Here is a 22728-nt window from a genome sequence, read left to right as displayed (position 1 = left end):
GTTCTATGTATTAAGATCGTTCCTTTTTATCGCTGAGTAGTATTCTACTCTGTGGAATACCACAAATCGTTTATCCATTCACTAGTTGATGTACAGTTGGTTTGGGGTATTATGAATAAAATTCTATGACAACTTATGTGCAAGTCTTTTTGTAGACATTTGTTTTCATTTATCTTGGGTAAATGCCTAGGAACTGAATTGCTGGGTTGTGTGGTAAGTATGTGTTTAACTTTATAAGAAATTGCCAAACTGTTTTTTAAAGTGCTTGTATCATTTTACATTCCCACCACTATTGTATGAAAATCCCAATTGCATCACATCCTTGCCAAACATTACATTGTCAGTCTGTTTCATTTTAAGTCATTTCAGTCAATATGCAGTGATACGTCATTGTCATTTAATTTTCATTTCCCTGAGATCCAATGATATTTAGCGTCTTTTTATAAGCTTATTTATTGTGTTAGCCTACTAGGGCTGCCATAACAAAACACCACAGGCTGAGTATGAAACAACAGAAATTTATTTCCTTAGACTTTGTGGTACAAAAGCAGCATAGACAATAAATATGTAAATAAATGGGTGTAGCCACGTTTCAATAAAACTTCATTTAAAAATACAGGTGACAGGTCACAGGTGACAGGTCACAGGTGGACCATATTTGGCCTTCAGGCCATAGTTTGCTAACTTCTGGTCTTACATAGAATTACATAGCCAAAGATTTGTCTGTATGTGCCCCTATAGCAATATTTAATGGGCCAAATGTTATTTGTTCTCTGTAACTCACTAATGGTGAAGATTTATCCAAGTATTCATATTGTCAAACTGTCCAAGAATGTGTACATTTGTGGCTCCTATTTTAGAGGGTAAACATCCATTAAAAAAACAAACATTCAAGGCAATCTAACAGGTTGTAATTTCTGTTCACTAATTTATTCAAATCTTTATTGAGCATGTACTGTTTACTCAGCACTGTCTCAAGCTCTGAGTATACTTTGGTGAACAAGATCTTTATTACTGCCATAATTAATCTTACAGCCGAGTTGGTTAACTAAAATTGACCAGGTAATTGCAGGTATGTTATATATTTTCACAAGCCATGTAAGTGTCAACTACTATGTTACCACCTATTTTAAGAAATAACACAAATTTAGAAGATTACTGTAGATAATACTCCATCCTCATATGAGGATAATTACAAACATTCCAATTAAAATTCCTTTACTTTTATTTAAGAAAAGGAAAGAAAGGAAACAAAAAATTAATAAAGAAATGGAAGCAAAAGCAGCAAAGGAACTGGAGAAAGAACATTTGCAAGAAAAAGCAAAAGAAAAATATCAAGAATGGTTAAAGAAAAAAAATGCTGAAGAATGTGAGAAGAAGAAGAAAGAAAAGGTATTTAACCAGTTAGAATACATTACTTTGGTGTTTGTTGTATAATAAGTTTCTAATAGAAAATTGGCACTATCTTAGCATAAAATAAATACATGAAGCTATCCCTACTTATTATACTATGCTTAAGCTTCAGAAATGATTATGCATTTGTGGTTTTCTTAGGTTGAGAAATGTTAATAAGCCTGTTGATATTTTTTCAGTTAGGTTCAAACTTTTTATCATTGTTAATGCTAAATTTTGGTGGTACTTTTATTACATTGTAAATTACTATTCTATTTTAAAACAGCAAATTGCTTTTTTCTTCTTGGGTTTGATGTCTTTATACCATATCCCTGATCATGTTAAATTTTGCTCTCAAATTAGAGAAATATTTAATATTTATCATCAGTAAGCCATTGGGGTGGGAAGCTGCTGGGGAAAAGTCAGTACAATATTTAGTTACAGAATATTCCTGGAGATTCTTCGGTCTTGTCATTTTAAGGAAAAAGAAAAACAACGTCAAGCTGAATTACAGGAAAAGAAAGAAATAGCAGAAAGAAAGTTTAAGGAATGGTTGGAAAATTCAAAAAAAAAACCTCGTCCAGCTGCAAAAAGCTATGGTTATGCCAATGGAAAACTTACAGGTTGGTTTTTATGTTATGTGGCTTACATAAATATGACTTGCAGAAGTAAATATTATACATTATCTTTTCTCTTGACAGAAATAGAAATGTGTAAAAATCATTTTTCTTTCAAATCACTATTTTCTGGAAGATTATATTATAATACACCATGTTCCTGTGGAATACTACAAATTTGTTGTCATTCTCTATAAATTAGATATATTTTAAAGGCAATAGTTGCAAAACTGCAAAGTAAAAGAGAAGGATCTCTTATCCTTTGAGATAGCATGGAGGGACCTGGAGAGTATTGTGCTAAGTGAAATAAGCCAGTCTGAGAAAGACAAGTATCACATGATCTCACTCATACGTAGAATCTAGTGAACAAAGTAAATTGATGAACAAAATAGATCCAGAGACATAGAAGCATGGAACAGACTATTGAATATCAGAGGGGAAGGGTAGGAGTGGGTGGGAAGAGATTAATCAAAGAATTTATATGCAAAATGCATAACCCATGGACACAGACAATAGTGTGGTGAAGACCTGGGGTGGGGGGCAGGTGTGGACTAGAAGGGGACAATGGGGGGGAAAGGAAGACATATGTAATACTTTCAACAATAAAAATTTTTAAAAAAGAAACAAGTTACATTTTCATGTTTTTTTTGGATTATAAAGCCTTAAACGGGACATTTTTAAGGAGTGAGTTTTCCTCCCCTTCTTCTAACCCTTTTTGAGGCAGAGCTCCCAATGGTTTGACACATTCCTTCTGCAGGTGGAGTACTAGGCAGCACATGAAGCAGACTCAACCGGTTGGCCTTCAGGCTGGTCTGATTACAAATGGTGGTGCATGTTTTTCTTTGTGCTTCATGTTGGAAGCTCATACCTTGCTGACAGCTGCCTTCACTTGTTTAAGTGATTTATTATTAAAAATACCCCCATTCTGTTTTGTTCACACAATAGAACATATTCCAGACTTTGTTTTGACCATCGTGGTGAAGTGTGTGTTGACATATCTATGCAGGCGGAGTGGGTTGCCAGTGTCTGAATGACACATTCCTGCTGTCAGGATTGGGCCTCTCCTACATGTCACAGAGGTCATCCGCTACAGCTACTGAGCAGGGTCTGCTCCACGTTTTTTCTTTCTCCTTTGAAAAAAATGCAATAAGCAGTGGTTTTAACCAAACGATTGGGCAGTTAAGATAAAACTTTAGGAGGGAATATACACATTGACTAGAAGTGAATTGCTAAAATAATGGATTTTTTTTTTGCTTTTAATGAGTTTTATTCTAATAAGCATCATATTTGTCTGTAAATGCCCTTAAGTCTCTATTCTTAATGCCCATATCATTTTTATAAATTATGAAATAAAGGAATTTATGTGCATATAGTGACTGCAGGATTTGAATCTGATTAACAAAATGTTCCTCCTCCAGAATTACTAGTTAGGGGACATCGTTTCCTATACATCCTACCAATAGTACATTCCATAATTAATAATAAAAATTACAGTGATACTATGAAATCTTAATAATTTGAGTGACAGCGATTTATGTATGTATTATTGTTTGTTAATCCTCACCTGAGGATATTTTCTTCATTGATCTTTAGAGAGAGTGGAAGGGATGGGGAGAGACAGAGAGAGAGAAACACTGATGTGAAAGAAGGGCTGAAATTGAACCTCAGTTCCTTCAGTCTGCGGGCCAGTGCTCTAACCACTGAGAAACTGGCGAGGGCCACAGTGATTTAGAATTTCAGTGATTCGAAATAGGAATCTGACTCACTTTAGCTACATATGCAGTGTAAAATTTTTTCTGTAAACTTTAGTGTCTACTTAGGGGAAACTAGTATACAGTCAGTGATTTTCCAGATTCAGGTAGAAAAATAAAGATTTTGTTCAATTTAAAGGTTCTAAACTTAAAATCTTAGTAAAAATTTTATATAGATTTTAACATTAACATTTCTTTGGACTCTTAGAATTATCATTTACATGTTAATTTGTACTGCAGTATTTACTGTATTTGGAAAGTTACTTGTTTGAAAGTATTCAAAAGTTCATTTTAATTGAATCAAATTGATTTATCAATGATATTTTTGCCCTTTTGATATTTTAACATTTTTCTAGGAATTTAAAAATAACTAGTTTCTTTGATCTCAGGTTTTTTTTTCTTGTTTTCTGATTTTGTAATAATTTAGGTTTTTACAATGGAAATTCTTATCCAGAACCAGCCTTCTATAATCCAATTCCCTGGAAACCAGTTCATATGCCTCCTCCCAAAGAAGCCAAGGATCTATCCGGAAAAAAGACTAAAAGGCCTGTGATAAGTCAGCCACACAGGCCTTCATCTCTGGTAATTCATAAAGCCAGAAACAATCTTTGCCTTGGAACTCTGTGCAGAATACAAAGATAGTAGATGTGGGAAATTGCATGCTTTTACCTGTAGATATTTAATTTAAAAATCAAAAGTTGTTTTTTTTTTTTACTGCTCAGTTGGTCGTTCAACATTTGATGTGATTATTGACAAGTTCAAATTTTTGCATTTATATATGGAGTCCTTAGAATTTATTAAGGAAGATATTTTATACATTTTCATGTTTTTAAATGCTTCAGGGTTGATCTTGGCATATTGTTTTAAAGGATAAGTGACTGACTAACAATTGTGTTTGTATTTAGCTTGGATTAAAACCACTGTGATACCAAAATAAATAAGTAAATCAATCAATAAATAAATAAAACGACTGTGATACCAATAAAGCCAACAATTTTTCTTGTGTTCTTTCGTACTCTATGTTATTTGTTTGTGTTTATGCTTATAAACATAATAAGATTAAGATTAAATCATTCAAACAAGCACTTCTAAAGGGGGTGCTCAAGATAACTCAGAAGAATGTGTTAGAATCTTACAGTAATCAAAAATAGTCTTGTTTGATGGCTTTTCTCTATGTAAATATTTTTAAATAACTAACTGAAGGCAGTTTTATAATAAACAAATGAGGGTTGGGATTTTGAAAGGAAATTTAAAAACATAATTTTGTCCTCTGGATCTTAGATAATTAGTTATCTTGAGACACTAATAATATGCTGTACTTTGTACAAATATATACTATGATTAGTTAGGTTTTTAATTTTAAAATTAGGATTATCAGTACATTGCATTTTAATATTCAATGATAAGTGATATTTTACCGAAGTTGAGATCACAGATCTTATTAATAAATGTTAAGCATAATAGTTCAAAAGGTTACTAAAATATCACTCAGCACTTTTTATTAAATTTTAAAAGACCTGTATCTTTTTTAGGGGATCATCAGGAAATGAAAATTTGTTGTGGCAATATAAATCAGTAAGTTCATTTAAAAGTGATTGTATTTATATTTCATGTTTCTGCTATTTTAGTCATTTGCCAAGTTTTTTATGATTAACCTGCAGTGGTGTTGATCATTGCAAGAAAACAGCAATAGGATCTTTGAAGGGTATTCATGTCATCAGAAATCCAGGAAAATTCTAAGCAGAGAACAAACAGTTTGTTGAACCAAAATAGCGGAGAGATTTAGAGAGGTAACCATTTTTCTCAGAACCTCTTAGTTACAATGAAACTTACAGATGGTAATTCTACTTGAGTAAATTCACCTATATAGAAAGAATGAAGAATTTTCCAGGGCAGCAAAAAACTTGTGTGTTAAAAACATAGTGTGCATAGGCTTGAATTCCTGGGGTTTTAGATACAGAAGTTATATCTAAGAAACCTTCCATTTCACACAGTAGATTAAGTCATTTAGGCACCATTTAACTATAAACATAATCCTAATAAGACTTTTCATTCAATCAGTAATTAATGAGTTTGACCAATAATAGTTGAACATTTACTCTGACAGATGCTTTGCATATTGATTTAGGAATTTAAATTGTATATTTCTTTAATTGAGCAAGCATTTACAGCCTAGCCAGGAAAACAAGGCAAAATAAATACTATAATATACTACACTTAAAATTATGTTCAACCCAGTCAGTGTGGTGCAGTGGTTGAGCATCGACCCATGAACCAGGAGGTTAAGGTTTGATTCCCAATCAGAGCACATGCCTGGATTGTAGGCTCGATCCCCAGTAGGCGGCATGCAGAAGGCAACTGATCAATGATTCTCATCATTGGTGTCTATCCCCCTCTTCCTCTCCCTCTCTCTGAAATCAATGAAAACATAGATTTTTTTTTAATGTAAATGTTTTTTAAATATATTTTTATTGATTTCAGAGAAGAGAGGGAGAGAGCGATGGAAACATCAATGATGAGAGAGAATTATTCATCAGCTGTCTGCTGTACACCGCCTACTGGGGATTGACCCTGCAACCCAGGCATGTGCCCTTGACCATAATCGAACCCGGGACCCTTTAGTCTGAAGGTCGATGCTCTATCCACTGAGCCAAATCGGCTAGGGAGAAAACAATTTTTTAAAAAAAGACTTTTAAAAATTATGTTCAGAGTTCATCTGGGAACATAGATAAGAGATAGTTAAGCCTCTGAATGGATTAACAAAGATTACAAAGGAAGTTACATTTGAGCTGGTAAACGTTACTCAGGGATTTTCTAGACGTTTTGAGGCTGACCACACTCATGGGAATGTGAAAAGTGGCTGGGAACAAAGCAGGGGTCAGACAATGGCTTTGTATGCTGCAGATTTTGGACGTGGTCCTGTGGGTGTGTAAGGTCCTGCTTTGCTACTCCAATGGTACATTTTTAAAAGGTTTTGACTACCAAACTCATCTATTATTAAAACCTAATTTTTCTTCAATCAACATGCCTGATTACCAGGAGGTTAGTGTTTTTAACCTGAATCAATTTTTCTTAAAGTCAATATACTTGATATTTTAGGCATTGCACACTACATTACAACATTTGAGATTTCTGTTGTGATTTTTAAGATAGCTCTTTGACTTCTACTTCTACTCTGATTGGAACTGCTCTGAAATATCTTGGTAACCTATAGTGTCAGCAAATCCATGATCCAATAGAAAGGACACACGTATTGTAGAGCAAGTCTGAGGCCTGGCTTCATGTCTGCTTATCTGGAAGGTGCCTCACTTGTTTTCAGTGTTCAGAATCTTATCTGATTTAGAAACTTATCATGGGGAAAGTACCTAAAAGGCAAATTTGTTTCCTTTTTTATATAATGACTAGAGGCCTGGTGCACGAAATTCGTGCACGGGGGAGGGGTGTCCCTCAGCCCAGCCTGCACCCTCTCCAATCTGGGACCCCTTGAGGGATGTCTGACCGCCCGTTAGAGAGGGTGCAGGCTGGGCTGAGGGACACCCTCCCCCCGTGTACCCCCACATTGGGATCGAGCCTAAACAGGCAGTCAGATATCCCTCTCACAACCCAGGACTGCTGGCTCCCAACTGCCCTCCTCTGCAGGCCTGGTCCCCCACAACTGCCCTTCTCTGCTGGCCTGGTCACCCCCAACTGCCCTCCTCTGCTGTCCTGGTCACCCCTAACTTTCCACAACTGCCCTCCCCTGCAGGCCATCTTGTGGTGGCCATCTTGTGGAGCCATTTTGTGGTGGCCATCTTCTGACGGCCATTTTCTGGCACCATCTTGTGTCCACATGGGGGCAGCCATCTTTGACCAGATGGGGGTAGCCATCTCATGTCTTGGTGTGACAGTCAATTTGCATATTACTCTTAGATAGGATAATCCTGATATGAAGTACCAATATTTTTCTTTAGTGATAATTGATTTCCATAATAACTGACTTTGGTTAAGATACCAGTCTTGACTGATGATATACCAAAAATAAGTTAACCTGTCAGTGCTAGGGTAGATTTTCATTTACCCCTATGCTAAAAGTAAAAGTGAGTACTATTATTTTCATTTTCTTCATATTGATTCAGTAAATATTGAATACTTGCTGTGTGCTAGCTAGTATTCTAGCTGCTATGAATGAGGGAGGGTGCCTGCTGACCTCATGGGACCCATGACAGTGATAGGAAACAGATATTAAACATATAAACCAAGCATGTATTTTTGGCTATATATGCTATAAAGAAAATATAACAGGGCATTGGCATAAACCAGCGAGTTTCAACCAGTATGCCCTGGCAGGCACACTGGTGAGCTGCAAGAATTTTTAAAACATGCAATACCTGACTCTCTTTAGTCAGAGGCACTGACCTCTTTCCCCCTAGATTGTCAAATAAAAGAATGACAACAGCCAACTCAACAATAGCTGTCTGGTGTAGATGAATCGAAATTTTATCTTTTTTTTTTTTTTGTCAGGTTGGCAAATTTTTTTGGTGTGCCACAGAATTTTAGTAATTAGTCCATGTGTGCTATGAGATGAAAAGTTGAAAATCACTGGGGTGAACAATGACTGGGTGGAGGAGAAGGGTCTGCTATAGATGATGGGCTTTGCTGAGGTGGTAACATTCTGAGCGAGCCTTGCTAAAATAAAATCTGGGGGAAGAGGGAACAGCTAGTAAATGAATCTGGTGTGTTTGAAAAAGGCCAGCTTGCCTGGAGTGGAGAGAGTGATGGGGGAAACAGTAGGAGGTAAGGTTGGAAAGTCGGCAGGCCTGCTCATATATAATCCTGAGTCCAGTAGTTCAGATTTTATTCTAATTGTATCGGGAAGCCTCTGGAAGGTGTTAAGCGGGGAATTGATACGATCTGGTGTGTAGCTGAGATGCTCCGGCTGCTGTGAGGAAGTCGGCCTGTTAGAGACAGAGACACAGAGCAGGGGAGACTCACTGGGAGTATCTTGCAGTCTCCAGGAAAGGGACCCGAGTCTGACGGCAGCGGTGACCCGGTAAAACGTGGAGGTGGATGGGATATATTTTGCAGGTAGAGCAAACAGGACCGCTAACGTTAGCTATCAGGGTGGGGGAAGGTGGGAAACTCAGATAAGAGTTCTAGTTTCTAGGCCTGATCAGCTGGGTGAATGATGATAATTAGAACAGAAATTGGAAGATGTGATAGGAGCAGGTGTCTGGGCTGAGATGGGAAAGGAGTGTCCTTAAGAATTCTGCCCTACAGCATGGATGGACCTGGAAAATATGCTGAGTGAAATAAGCCAGCCAGAGGAAGACAGATATCACATGATCCCACTTACATATGGAATCTAATGAGCATAATAAACTGACAAAATAGGCCCAGAAGCATGGAGCAAACGGAGGGGAGTAAGGAGATGAGAAGAGAATAAGCAAAAAAATTTTATACATACATGCATAGCCCATGCACACAGACAATAGTGTGGTGAAGGCCTGTGGAGGGTGGGAAAGGTTAGGGGGGAGGGGGCAAAGGGAAGGGGGAGAAGGTGGGGGACATCTGTAATACTGTCAACAATAATATTAATATATATATGTTTCTCTCTGTCTCTCCCCCTCCCTTCCACTTCCTCTAAAATCAATGGAAAAATATCCTCGGGTGAGGATTAACCAAAAAAAGAAAAAGAAAAAAAAAAAAAGCTGAATGGAGCTATGTGGGCACAGGTAGTGCTTCCTGATGGTACATTTTGTAGAGGGAACCTCCACATACCGGAAAGTCTTCCCGTTAGGCTAGTCAGTTTCTTAGAGAAAGTCGAATCATCCTGGGGAATATAGCCAGCTGCCAGTTTTCCTGAGTAGAGCCTGGAAAGGTGGCCCTGGGTGGCACAGCCCGTTATGTAAACTGCCACTTGCCCTGTTTCAGTCCACCTGGTGTGTAAGCTCTGTTCTCCTTCATACCTGGGTCTCCGTATGCCCTTCTAGGGTTCTGTAGGCTGAGGCTGAATCAGTTCTTTTTCTTTTTTCAGTATCTAATTCAGCATTCAGAAACTGTTAAATGGTGAAAGAGAAAAACGGTACATGAAACAGCCAATTAAACAAAAAGAAAAAGCCTGGCTGGTGTAGCTCAGTGGTTGAGGGTTGACCTATGAACCAGGAGGTCACAGTTCGATTCCCGTTCAGGGCTCATGCCCAGGTTGTGGGCTCGATCCCCAGTAGGGGGGCGTGCAGGAGGCAGCCGATTGATGAGTCTCATCATTGATGTTTCTATCTCTCTCTCCCTTCCTCTCTGAAATGAATAAAAACACATTTTTTAAAAATTGCAACTTACATTTTTAGACATGAGAAGAAATTACTACATACATACTGTCCTGTCCCCGCTGGTACTCTCCTAACTCAGCTAATTCACCTCCACCCGCATTACACCTTCCACAAATGTGTGGAAATCTTTAGTTAGCCATTGGGTTCTCCTCTGTTCTCTTTGCCCCGTGGATTTGTACCTTCTCTCCTCCCTCCCCCCTCCCCCCCGTTAAATTCCTTACCATGATTCAGCAGAGACTGGGGAGGGAAAGGAGGTCATGTGTGTGATTAATCTGTTGCTTATTGGAAAGTCTAGATTTAGTTGTGAATGTATTGACATAAGGGTGCTCATGGAGGTACAGGTTTGTTGCCCAGGTGAGACATTTAAGTTAGGGATAGATATTTAAATTAGGTTGGGTATAGATATTTAGATTTTCAGTTTAACATAATTATTGAAGCTATGGAGATGGATAACATTTTCCTAGGAGAGTTAGGGCCATGCCATCCTTTCATTTAATGCATATTTATGGCGTGCCTACTGCATCCTGGCAGGGAGAAGGTGGACTAGGCTGGAGTGTAGGGAAAGAACACAGTGGGAAGGAGGAGCTAAGGAAGCCATTGGAAGAGCAAAGAGGAAGGTGGGGGGAGGCTAAGAGGAGAGAGCTCCCCCTGTGCGAGGGATGTTTTAAGGAAGGGAGAGTGGGCTGTTTCCTACACTATCAAACACTGCATAAGGGTTCAGATGGAATGAGTGAAGCCACCTCTTTGATTATTCCACTGGTATTTGTGGAATTTCTAGCCCCGTGCTAGATTCTAGGGGTATAGTGGTCAATAGACGGACCTAATCTTGAACCTGATAGTTTATATTCTAGTGGAGATAAGCTAAACCAGTACTTACCTTTTTTTGTTGCTAATTCTCATCTGAGGATATTTTTCCTTTTTTTTTTTTTTTTTTTTTAGAGAGTGGAAGGGAGGTGGAGAGACAGAGAGAGAGAGAGAGAAACATCGATGTGAGAGAGACACATCAATTGGTTGCCTCCTGCACGCACCTGGACCAGGGCCAAGGGATCAAGTCTGCAACTGAGGTACGTGTCCTTGACTGGAATTGAACCCGGGACCTTTCAGTCCGAGGGCCTATGCTCTAGCCACTGAGCCAAACCAGCTAGGGCAGGACTTGCCTTAAATCACAAGCTCTCAGGGCATATCAGGAAGAAACTAAGCTCTTTGGGTGAGGAAAAGCCTCCAGGAGGGAGTGATTAAGCTGAGACTAGTTTGGAGCCACCCAAATAAACAACGCTTAGCATTTGATCATTTCGGAGGCTGGAGGGTAATGAATGGTCTTAGAACAATGGTTCCACCTGTAACCCCCTCTTTCAAGGACCAAGGGCAGGTGATATGACAGCCCTCGCGTACCAAAGGCATCTTCAGACAGCTTGCGCACACGGCACAGTACGACAGAGTTACGTGGGAAATTTCTAAAACCTTAGTCATTCCTGAAGAAAACCTTTAGAATTCCATGGGAAAGTACACCTTGAAGTCTGATGCTAAACACAGACCCTCTGAGGCTCCGGGCCTGAAGTAATACAGGTGGGGCTACTTACTTATCTAACGAATAAATTGCTAGTGAGCTCATTGGCAACTCAAAGGGTGGACTTTCACAGACTTGCTTGGTCTGATACCCATGGCCCAGTTGAACAAGTATAGGGTATGTTCACTAACAAACTACACTTTATGGCCTTAAACTAAAAGCCAATCTTTATTCAAAAGAGAAAACAACAAATAATAGTCATGTTTACCGTGCCCATTAGTATTCTAAATTAAATTCACATGTTGGCTTGAGAAACACACACACACACACAAAGTTACTTTACAGTGAATATTTACCTACTCCTGTTGATAATGGCAATCTGCCTGAGAGAGAACATTTTGCAGAAAGGGCAGTGGTATCTTGAATTACCTCTTAAAATTGGAAGTGGGTCGGACACTCGAGAAGGGAAAATACCCGATTATCAGTAAGTCGGGAGAAAGCTGTCTGTACCTTACACGCAGGAGAAAAACGTGGGGAAGGAACACCACCCTTTTCTTTCCCAGAAACCCCAGAGTCTCTCCTTTCCTCTCCCGTTCCTGTGCTCTCAGCTGAGAGAACCCGCACAGAACTTGGGCAAAAGGAGGCACCTCTGCCTTCCCTCCAGCCTCGGGGTCCTGGGAACCACCCGAGGGCCAGAGCGAGGTGAAGGCTCTCTGTTTCTCTCTGCTTTTGTGGGAGCAGAATGTTTTTCTTAGTTTGAATATGTTTACTAAAACAACCATGGATCACCTACCTGTCTACAACTCCCACGCCCTCCGCCAAGGGATTCCTCTCGCTGTAGGCTGAGATGCAAAGTGCCCCATAGGTAAGTCTAAATTGTAGATTGTAAAAGGCATCCCCCTCTCAGTAAAATAGAGAAATTCTCACTAATTTCTTTAGCTGTCCAATGAAGACATTAAACGAGATGACCTCAAAGGCCCTCTTTCTGCTCCGAGTGTGTATTGTGCCGAGTGGTTCACGTCTGTATTTTTAGAATGTAGGCTTAGGTCCCTGCTTATCCCTCTCAGCCTGGGGCACAAAAACAACGGACTTCAGGAAGCTTTCCCAGGGCTCTGCCCAGCCTCTGCCAGAGGCAGCCTGGCTCAGGGAGCAGCAGAGACTCACCTGCGTTTGAACATGTGCTCTGCGCCCTGTGCTGTGGGAACTAGACTGGTCTCCACCTCTCTCAGCCTTGGAGACTAAGTGCCACATAGTACCCTGCATTGGTCCTGGAATAGAAATCTGACCAAAATCGATAGTTCCATTAACACTCCTGTACCAGGGATAATTTCTTATTTTTGATCAAGGTATCACAGTTATATCAATGTTTATAGCCCTAACTGGTTTGGCTTAGTAGTGGATAGTCGGCCTGCGGACCGAAGGGTCCCAGGTTCGATTCCGGTCAAGGACATGTACCTTGGTTGCGGGCACATCCCCAGTGGGGGGTATGCAGGAGGCAGCTGATAGATGTTTCTCTCTCATCGATGTTTCTAACTCTCTCTCCCTCTCCCTTCCTCTCTGTAAAAAATCAATAAAATACAAAAAAAAATGTTTATAAATGGTCATATAAATGTACCATGGTTATAGTTAAGGGAAAATTGGGTGAAGGGTATATGGAAACGCTGAATAATATGTTTCCAACTCTCTCGTAAGTCAAAATTATTTTAAAATAAAAAGTTATGCTGTCCCTGAAATTTATGCTTTCAAATTTAGAGGCTTTGTTTTGTTGGTTTAGTCTTATAACTATTGGATATTTTGAGCTTGGCTGGTATGGCTCAGTGGTTGAGTGTTGACTTATGAACCAGGAGGCCATGGTTCAATTCCAGTCAGGGCCCATGCCCAGTTTGCAGGCTCAATCTCCAGTGTGGAGCATGCAGGAGGCAGGTCAATCAATGATTCTCTCTCATCATTGTTGTTGCTATCTTTCTCTCTCCCTCTCTGAAATCAATAAAAATATATTTAAAAATAAATAAATATTGGATATTTTGTTATTCTATTTTAACATAACTTGCCATTTGGTAGGAGAGCATTTAATCATAATTATAAGTGCTTGGCATTTATTTAAAGTAAAGGCTTTATTCCACTTTATTTACAGGTCTTAAACCAAACTACAGTGAAGTTTGATTGAATAGTGATCAAGGCTAAGGCAAATTAGGTCATGAATATGTGTGGACAGCTGCCTTTCATTCAGCATAATGCTTTGCTGAGCAGAGAAGAACTCGTGTTTGGAGTATTCCCAACAGAATGTCATAGAGAAAAAGGTATAATTTCAAATTAAGTCATGAAAGAGAACTCTGATGTCATGGGGTGGAATGGCCATTGCAGCCAAAAAAAAACAAAACAAAAAAAAAACACAAACCTATTTTTTTATGTTGTAGTGTTGTCTATTAAAATTTATATCCATATATAACTTTATATTTAACGTACAGTTAGTATATGTTTGTATATATGTTCAGGTAAAATGAAATTTTTACTTAAACTATCTCTAAGAATTTGAAATCATGAAACAATATACTGAGCTTACAGACTATTAAAATATTCTTATTTAAATTAGCATGGGCTTTGCCACAATTTACATATTGGTGGTCTATGGGCTGTCTTTAGCCTGGGGTAAGTTTTTCATTGGCCAGCACAATTTTGAATTTTTTGAATTAGTTGCCAATATTTAAAATAGCAAGTTTTTATATAAAAACCTGAGTTTCCATTCTCTCTCAAACAGTAAGTTCTGACATGGCAGCACCTGGCAAGGATGGGGTGGTAGATGCCAATTACAAGGTGTGTCCCTTCCAGCTTGCCACAGTTCCTTTGTTGTTGTATCTAGATTTTTAATAATTGAGGTGAAATTCACATAATACAAAATTACCATTGTAAAGTGAACAGTTCAGTGGCATATGATACATTCACAAGGTTTTGCAACCACCACCACCTCTGTCTAGTTCCAAAACTTTTCACCACTCCAAGAGAAAACTCTGTAACTGCTTTGTTAAGCAGTTACTCCCCATTCTCTGTTCCCCCAGCTCCTGGCAACCATCAATTTGCTTTCTGTCTCTTTGATTTTATTTATTTTAAAAAAATATATATATTTTTATTGATTTCAGAGAGGAAGGGAGAGGGAGAGAGAGACAGAAACATTAATGATGAGAAAGAATCATTGATCAGCTGCCTCCTGCACACCCCACACTGGGGATCTAGCCCGCAACCCTGGGCATGTGCCCTGACCGGGAATTGAACCATGACCTCCTAGTCCATATGTCAACGCTCAACCACTGAGCCACACCAGCCAGGATGTCTCTTTTATTTTACCTATTCTGGATGTTTTATGGGATCATACAAAATATGGCCTTTTATGTCTAGCTACTTTCACTTAGCATAATGTTTTCAAGATTGATTAATGTTGTAGCATTTGTCAGTACTTCTTTCCTTTTCATGGCTGAAGAATATTCCATTTTATGGATATGCCACATTTTATTTATGTAGTCATAAATTATGTGGACCAGTTGTTTCTATCATTTGAATGTGCTGCTATGAGCATTCATGTACAAGGTTTTGTTTGCATGAATATCATGTTTTTTATCTTTTCTGTGGACATTATGGTTGTTTCAGCCACAGTTCTTACACTGCCTCCCACCCTGGCCTGCGTTACTCACTTGCTTTCTCATCCTGCCCCCATTAGCTTTTGCGTTTTCATTTTCTGGTCTGTGTAATGGGGTTGGGCGTATCCATTTCCCTTTCACTTCTGCGCTTTCTTCCAGCACAGAACTTGAACTAATTAATGAAAAATTTTCTTCATTTTTTCTAAAAATGTACCTCTGTGCTAAATTTCCTTGGTCTTTTTCCCTTCAATTTTGGTCATTCTCCAATAACTATTGATTGTGGCTGAAGGTTGTTTTTATTTTCTTCTGTTTTTGGCATTAAAATATTGAACAGTTTGAGAAGATCTAAAAGTGGGGCTTTGCCCCTTTTATAGTAAGCAGGGACTTTAAATATGCATGTGGGCTTAATTATAGTTGGCATCTCTGAACTCGGAGGCAAAATATGCATAGCAGAGGTGTCATGTGTTTCTGGCAGTCCCAAAATATGATCGCTCAGAGGTGTAGTCACTCTGGCTTTCTTTAACCTGCCTCAGGGTCTGTCTTACCTCCCCGCTCCTGCCCTGCACTCCTGGGAAGGCTCTGCGCCCCTCTTGCCCCCACTTCAATCCCTGTCAGTACCCTCTTTGATTTCCCCTTATTTGCCATTTAATCATTCACTCTAAGTAATTTGACTCAACTTTTTTATGGTTGTACATTGCTGCCCTAACTAGATTATGAAGCCCTGCTGAACAAAATCTAGTTGTTTATTTTTTATATGCTTCAGTGCAGAGCATATGTAATAAGCATGCAACCAATATTTAAACTAGTGGCTCACCAAACCCCCCACCAAAAAAAATGCCCCATTTAAGTAGACTTAACTTCTCAGTATTATTCAGTTGAGCAAGTTTGAAAGTGTTCAAATTCATTTTTTTTAGTAATACTTATTAAGTTATGGCAAATAAATGTTTTTCAATCAAATCAAAGTATTAGTATAAGTTGGTGATTTCTAAAAATGTGTGTTGCAAACCACCTGCATCAGAACTGGCTGAAAATGGAGATCCTTGAACCTCACCCCTGAATCTATACACTAACACAGTCTGATGGTGGAGAGTACAAGGCTTTCCTAGAGACTTCGTACCCTAAATTTTGAGAACCACAGGGATTGAGAAGTCAATACCTTCATTTGGAGTAACTCAGGTAGATTGGAAGTTCAACTTAGGTTGGTATATGGGGACAATAAACAATGAAATTATGTATATACAGAATGATAATTTCAGTGTGATATTTGGGAAGTTCATTTTTTTTTACATGAGACTACAAATGCATGTTACTGATGCTGTATAGTTTTAAGGGCATGGAATTAAAATCCTAGGAATTTCACAAATCCCAACCTGAGAATTACTTAGGTGAAACAATAAAATCATGTCAGGCCAGTGTGGCTCAGTGGTTGAGCATCACCCTATGAATCAGGAAGTCACCATTTGATTCCTGGTCAGGGCACACGCCTGAGTGGTGGGTTCCATCACCACTGGCAGGAGGCAGCCAGTTAATGATTTTCTTTCATTGATATTTCTCTCCCTCTCCCTTTCTCTCTCTGAAATAAATTAAAAAACAACAATAAAATCATTGCAAAATAGCACTGTCTATCAAGGTACTCCTAGGACATAATTAGATAATGAAATGCTACTCTGTCTTTCAGAAGCTGGAAATGTAGTTGAAAAACAATTACTGAATGATACCCTCCAAGTTCTAGTTAGTGTTTACTGATATTTTTTAAAATCCAGTGTCATTTATTGCTATTGTGAGGAAGTTCTGGAACATGCTGAACAGAGGCTTTTCAAGGTATTGCACTCAGATAATGCAGACGTTATCTGTGTCCCGGGAGTTAAATAAACAAGCCATTAATAAGTAATCCAGCAGTATAATGAACGCTCACCGAACAAAAGTGACACAGGACATTGCTTACTGGTAGCAAGTAATTGAAATGAATCAAGTCTGTCAAATTTAGATATTAGGAGGGAATAATTGTAAGCAATCGAGCAAGGGCTTTCTGTTAGAAAAATCAGGAGTTTTCTAGCTGTGTTTTTCACCTGCATTATCACATTTTCCTCCCTCTTTACCTTTTGACATTTTGCACTTAAACATACCACTTTATGTAGGCCCTGATTCAGTGTGGAGCAAAGATTTATTCACTCATTCTGAAAAGATGCTTGCTCTATATTTTCTTGTGGAGTTACATTTAATTCTTCTGTACAGATTGATAATTCACCATGAGGTTAGACAGAAGCTAATAAAATGGAGCTGTCATTTATATAGGACTCAATAGGCGCCGAGGACTAGGCTGAGCACTTTGTCACACCCTCGCATCTAACCCTCACTAGAGTCAGTTCGAGTGAAGAGGAAAATGTTAAGATCATTTAATAAGTGTTTTTTAAATAATATTTTTAATTGATTTCAGAGAGGGGAAGGGAGAGAGATAGAAATATCAATGATGAGAGAGAATCATTGATTGGCTGCCTCCTCCACACCCTCTATTGGGGTTAAGCCCAAAACCTGGGCATGTGCCCTGACTGGGAATCAAACTGTGACCTCCTGGTTCATGGGTCGACGCTCAACCATTGAACCACATCAGCCAGGCCCAAGAAGTTTTTTTCTTACTTCATATATTGTGTAGCCCTATTGGCACTAGAAAGACAGGCTTTTTCCACTCCCAAACCTCATTTTCTCTCCCACTTAATGGAAGATAATAAGCCACAAACATCGCAGGCTGAAAAGGGGAAATGTCTACTTAGGCTGGTAGTCTGGCAAATGAAATCTTAACTCGGTAGAACTGAAAGCAGATAGAGCTGGGACAAGTTCAAGGTCGAGAATTTGGGCTGCTTTTTCTGGTTCTTTGAGTCAAATAGCGTGAGCTCATTATTTTGTTTCCATTTCCACTCCTAAGGACTCCAGATAGACCCAGAATCAAATGTAAATAAAAACGCATTTCAAAATCAAATAAATGATTTTTGGATTATCTGGGTCATTGGTCCTCTCCACTAATGTGTATAATCAAGAGCTGATGATACCACATATGATAAGCAATCCTTTGATGAAAGATTTGACGATGCTTAATTCCTTGTAGGAGTTTAGATTTTGTTTTTACAAGTTTTAGTTTTGACATGCCTGTTTTTGAAGAATGCCCTGTTCAGTCCTCTGAATTATAGAATGTCATTTGAAATACTTAGCTATTTAAGAGGAGAAAGACAAAGTCATGTTTCAGGAAAAAAAGAAAAAGAATCCAACTGGGAGTAACAACTTAGGCCAGACCGGACAACCTAAGTATTAACTATGGCTGTTGAAACCACAAGTTAGCAAACACAAACTCGACTCCCCCCGAAACACAGCCGTCACTCTCTCCCTGGCCCCCACGCTCCTCTCTTACATACAGCTTTTAGAATGCACTTGTCAGGCCCGTTGTTAAATTCCCATTTGTATGCTGACCATGAGGACTGTTTTGGCTTCCAAGTTGGTCAAGTTGAACTGCTTTGAAGCTAGTAATCTGCTGAATTAGCGGACTTCTTTTATGGTATTCCAGAACAAACAGATCCCCTTTTAAAAATCCCCACTGTTGTTATTTCAGGTGGTTTGGGACTGTTATTCTTACATAAAGATGTTAGGGTGCTTCCAAGAGAGGTTCAAAGAGAAACTTAGAAATAAAACGTTAAACAGATTAAACAGACCTTTGGTGTGATGATCATGCCACTGGGTAGAAGACGAGGTTGACATTGGTCATCACTTTATTGTGTGGCCAGTCACATTTTTTCTTTTTTCTTAACTTTTTCTTAACTAGAAAGTCTCAAGGTAGCCTTTACTTTCATTACTAGGAGAAGCATCAGAGTCACATTTATGGAGTGCTTGCTCTGTCAACCTTGGGAGGTAGGCACTGTCATTATCCCCATTTTACAGATGAGGAAACTGAGACCAAGGCGGGTTAAGACCACTCTGGTCTAAGGTAAGAATGAAGAGTTATTCGATGGAGGAGGCAGGGTAGCATCATGTGGAGCCTGGGTTCAAAGGCATGTGGAAATGGGTTCACATTCAAGCTCTGATGCTTAGTTGCTGAGTAATGTTGAGCACATTTCTTTGCCTCTGAATCTCAAGGTCCTCATTTATAAAATGGGATTGTAATTTCCACTCAAAGGGTGGTTTTGAGTATTAATTTAAATAATAGTAAATAGCCCTAGCCAGTTTTGTTCAGTGGATAGAGTGTCAGTCAATGAACTGAAGAGACCCAGGTTCAATTTTGGCAAAGGGTACATACGTACCTCAGTTGCAGGCTCGATCCTGGCCCCGAGTGTGGGAGGCAAACCAATCGATGTGTCTCTCTCACATCAATGTTTCTCTCTCTCCGTTTCTCCCCCTCCTTTCCACTCTCTCTAAAAATGGGAAAATATCCTCGGATGAAGATTAACAATTTTTTTAAATAATAGTAAATAATAATAATTGACATTTATTGAGTGCTTACTGTGTGCCAGACATTATTCTCAGCACTATATTCATTTAATTTTTACAACAAGTCCATTATGTAGGTGCTTTCATTATCTCCATTTTTTATTCTCAAGATAACATTAGTGTAGAAAAGCTAACTTGCTAGTTAAGAGTAGAACTGGGTTTCAAAGTATCTAGCATAACCCTTGACAAATAATAGGCATTGATAATAATTATATTATTGGTACCTAGGGAAAGGGAAATGTTTGAAATATATCAGAATAATAGTAATTCCTCCCTTTCTCATGATGACTTTACTAATAAATATTTGGAGGACAAGAGTGTAAAAGAATACCAGGTTCATGGGGTCCATTTAGGGTGATGTAAGCCTTTGCATCGGAATGAAATAAAAAAGGAATAAACTAACTTTTGGCAAATTTGATTACAAACTTGATGCATGATATTCATTAAAACAGTTGCTGCTACTTTTGGGGGCCAGTCAAATGGGTATACCTAGGCAAAGTATGAAGAGTCATAGATAATCATATCTAGACATGTATCCACATGTTTGTGTGTAACCAGGTTTTCTTGTCACTGAAATGAACTTAGTGAGAATCCTAAAATTATATTTGGGGCTGTTTTTCTTTTGCACATTTATTATCTATGTGTTTTTTTTTTTACTATGAATGGTTGCCATGTGAGTTTACTTTTAAAATATAGTCAGGCACGACTGGCGTGGCTCAGTGGTTGAGCATCGACCTATGAACTCGGAGGTCACGATTCGATTCCATGGTTAGGGCACATGCCCAGGTTGCGGCTTTGATCCCCAGTGTGGGGTGTGCACAAGGCAGCCGATCAATGATTCTCTCTCATCATTGATGTTTCTATCTCTCTCTCCATCTCCCTTCCTCTCTGGGGAAAGAAAAAGATATATATATATATATATATATATATATATATATATATATGTAGTCAATCCATTAAGCACCATATTCTCTTGTCCTCTATTGTATCCCCAACCCTATTCATGGCCCTAACACACACTCACACATGCACACCCCAGAGTTCGACAAAGTATAGCTTTTAAAACTCCATCATTAAGCATAAAAAGTCGAAGGAATGTGTGGAACCAGTATGCTGGAGCCAAAAGGGTTTATCACATTGTAAAAAAGAATCTTTGGCATTAATAGGGAAACCAGAACCAATTGTGAAGCATAATTACCGCACAAACATGTGCAGTACGTGTGAAGCTATGATCATTCCTTTAATCTCTTATACCGGAGAAAACCGAGACAATGTGTCTGTTGTTTAAACTCCCACGCACACTCCTCCTAGGCCCTGCTAACACATTGCTTTGTTTATACATACATCTATAGAAAATGCAAGCAAACGCCCAAGCTCAACTTCTTGCAAATATGATTTGATTTCTTAAAGGAGATTCAGAGTTTTGGCTCCTCGTGCAGGTTAAAAAAAGGCTGGTCACACAGCTTCAAAGTTCATTTCCTTGAGTTCTTGATATCTCAAGATTATATCTAGTAGGTGTCGACAAGTTCTTCACTTGGGGTTCTTAGAGCCCAAGAGGGTCAGGTGATACGCTTCAGGGTATCCACGGGTGTTCTGAGGCTGTAGGGGAAAATGTGTAGGTATGGGCCCGTCATTCTCATCCGATTCTCCAAGGGACCCCCAACGTCAAGGAGCACGTGCTTCATGAGTGCTTTCTGTAAATGCCTTGCACGTGCTTCATGAGTGCTTTCCATGACAACATTCATGGGTTGTGCTACGTAATTGTCACAGAACATGAGGCAGGACAACACAGGGGACCTGGCCTCCATTCCCGTTCCCTTACTGCCAGCCACGTGCAAGGGTCAGCCCTGTCTAAGCCTCAGTTTACTTCTCTGTTAAATGGGGGAAAGGATACTTTTCCTTCCCACTGTTCTCTTGTTAAATGAGCAGATGTATGTGAAAATGCTGTAGAAACTCAAGGTGCTACCTAGAAGCAAGAGGCTTTGGAAAATGTTTACTATGTGTACCTGTCACCGGTGATACGTTCTTGGTCACTAGAGGGAGCTTTAGGATTCAGGGGAAAGATAAGCCGGTGGTGTCCCTCCTTGAAAGCTTGAGGCCTCTATGAGGAATTCTTCAAAAAATGTTTGCTTTTTATAAATATCCACTTAGAGTATTCTTTCTTTTTTTAAAAAAAAATCACATAAAGGTCTTTAAAAGCAAGTATGAACACAGTTCCTTGTGGCACAGGTTTTTCTACCCATTAACCAATGGGATCCATCCTTCTGACTTTCTTGGTGGTAAATTTAGTTTGTGGGAAATCCTAGTATTTAGAATCCATTTAAAAGCAAAAAAAAAAAAAGTAGACAACTTTCCAGAAGGCCTTAGAAAGAAAGTACTTTTCCATTAGCAAAAGTGGCTTGTTGTAAATTTTATGACACATGGCGATGATTGTTTGAGGCTTTGCAGGATGGGGAAGTCCATTGTCTAACCTTGGCATGCACTCGGAACTCTTACTCTGGATTTCCTGATGGCACTCTCGCAGTTCTTAATTGCTGTGCCTTTCTCATGTTAGGGCGAGAGCGAGAGGAATCTCTTACCCATTGAAAAGAGCTTGGCTGTTGCACCAGACACTCAGAATGGGGTGAAGGAGGAGGGATGAGAGAGTGAAAGTCACCAGCTTCGCACCTTAGGGAGTCAGAATTTCGAGGACTCACTAGGTGTTTAGGATCTCAGTTTCTTTCTCTCCTGCTGACCCCTACCCCGTCCTCCTACTCCACACATATATACCCCTGGTCAGATGGTCTTGAGGTGACCAGAATCAGGCCCCAGATCATGAAAGCCAAAGTTTTGCAGGAACACCAAACTCTTAGATTTATTTGATTTCCAATCCACGTTTAGTTGGAGAAGGTGAGGTCTTGGCATTTCTCTTCTGTGGGGCCCTTCGGTTGTATTTCATTCCTGCAGCAAAACAGATGCTCGCAGAAAACAGCGATCACCACTTTTTCACATATATTTGCAGGGAGCCAGGCAAACACTTCATTGCTAAGAGCCAAGAACAAAACCGGCCAA

At 39.1% G+C, this 22728-nt stretch overlaps 1 protein-coding gene across 12 annotated transcripts in view; it reads left to right on the top strand.

The window, feature by feature from the left end:
- CCDC34 (coiled-coil domain containing 34) overlaps nucleotides 1-22728 on the top strand; it is a 92605-nt gene that overhangs the window by 19140 nt on the left and 50737 nt on the right. For 5 of the 12 annotated variants that reach the window (XM_054724585.1, XM_054724584.1, XM_054724582.1 and 2 more), the window contains exons 4-5: nucleotides 1234-1392; nucleotides 1874-2015. In XM_054724585.1, coding sequence (XP_054580560.1) covers nucleotides 1234-1392; nucleotides 1874-2015 — 301 coding nt within the window. Of the gene's footprint in view, nucleotides 1-1233; nucleotides 1394-1830; nucleotides 2016-4187; nucleotides 4749-5292; nucleotides 5336-11004; nucleotides 11024-13706; nucleotides 13873-22728 lie in introns of those variants that run through there. The other 7 variants (XM_054724578.1, XM_054724579.1, XM_054724581.1 and 4 more) reach the window with 6 other exon arrangements.

This window comes from Eptesicus fuscus, chromosome 13 (assembly GCF_027574615.1).
Source record: "Eptesicus fuscus isolate TK198812 chromosome 13, DD_ASM_mEF_20220401, whole genome shotgun sequence".
NCBI lineage: Eukaryota > Metazoa > Chordata > Mammalia > Chiroptera > Vespertilionidae > Eptesicus > Eptesicus fuscus.
This window is presented reverse-complemented; position numbering and strand designations above follow the sequence as displayed.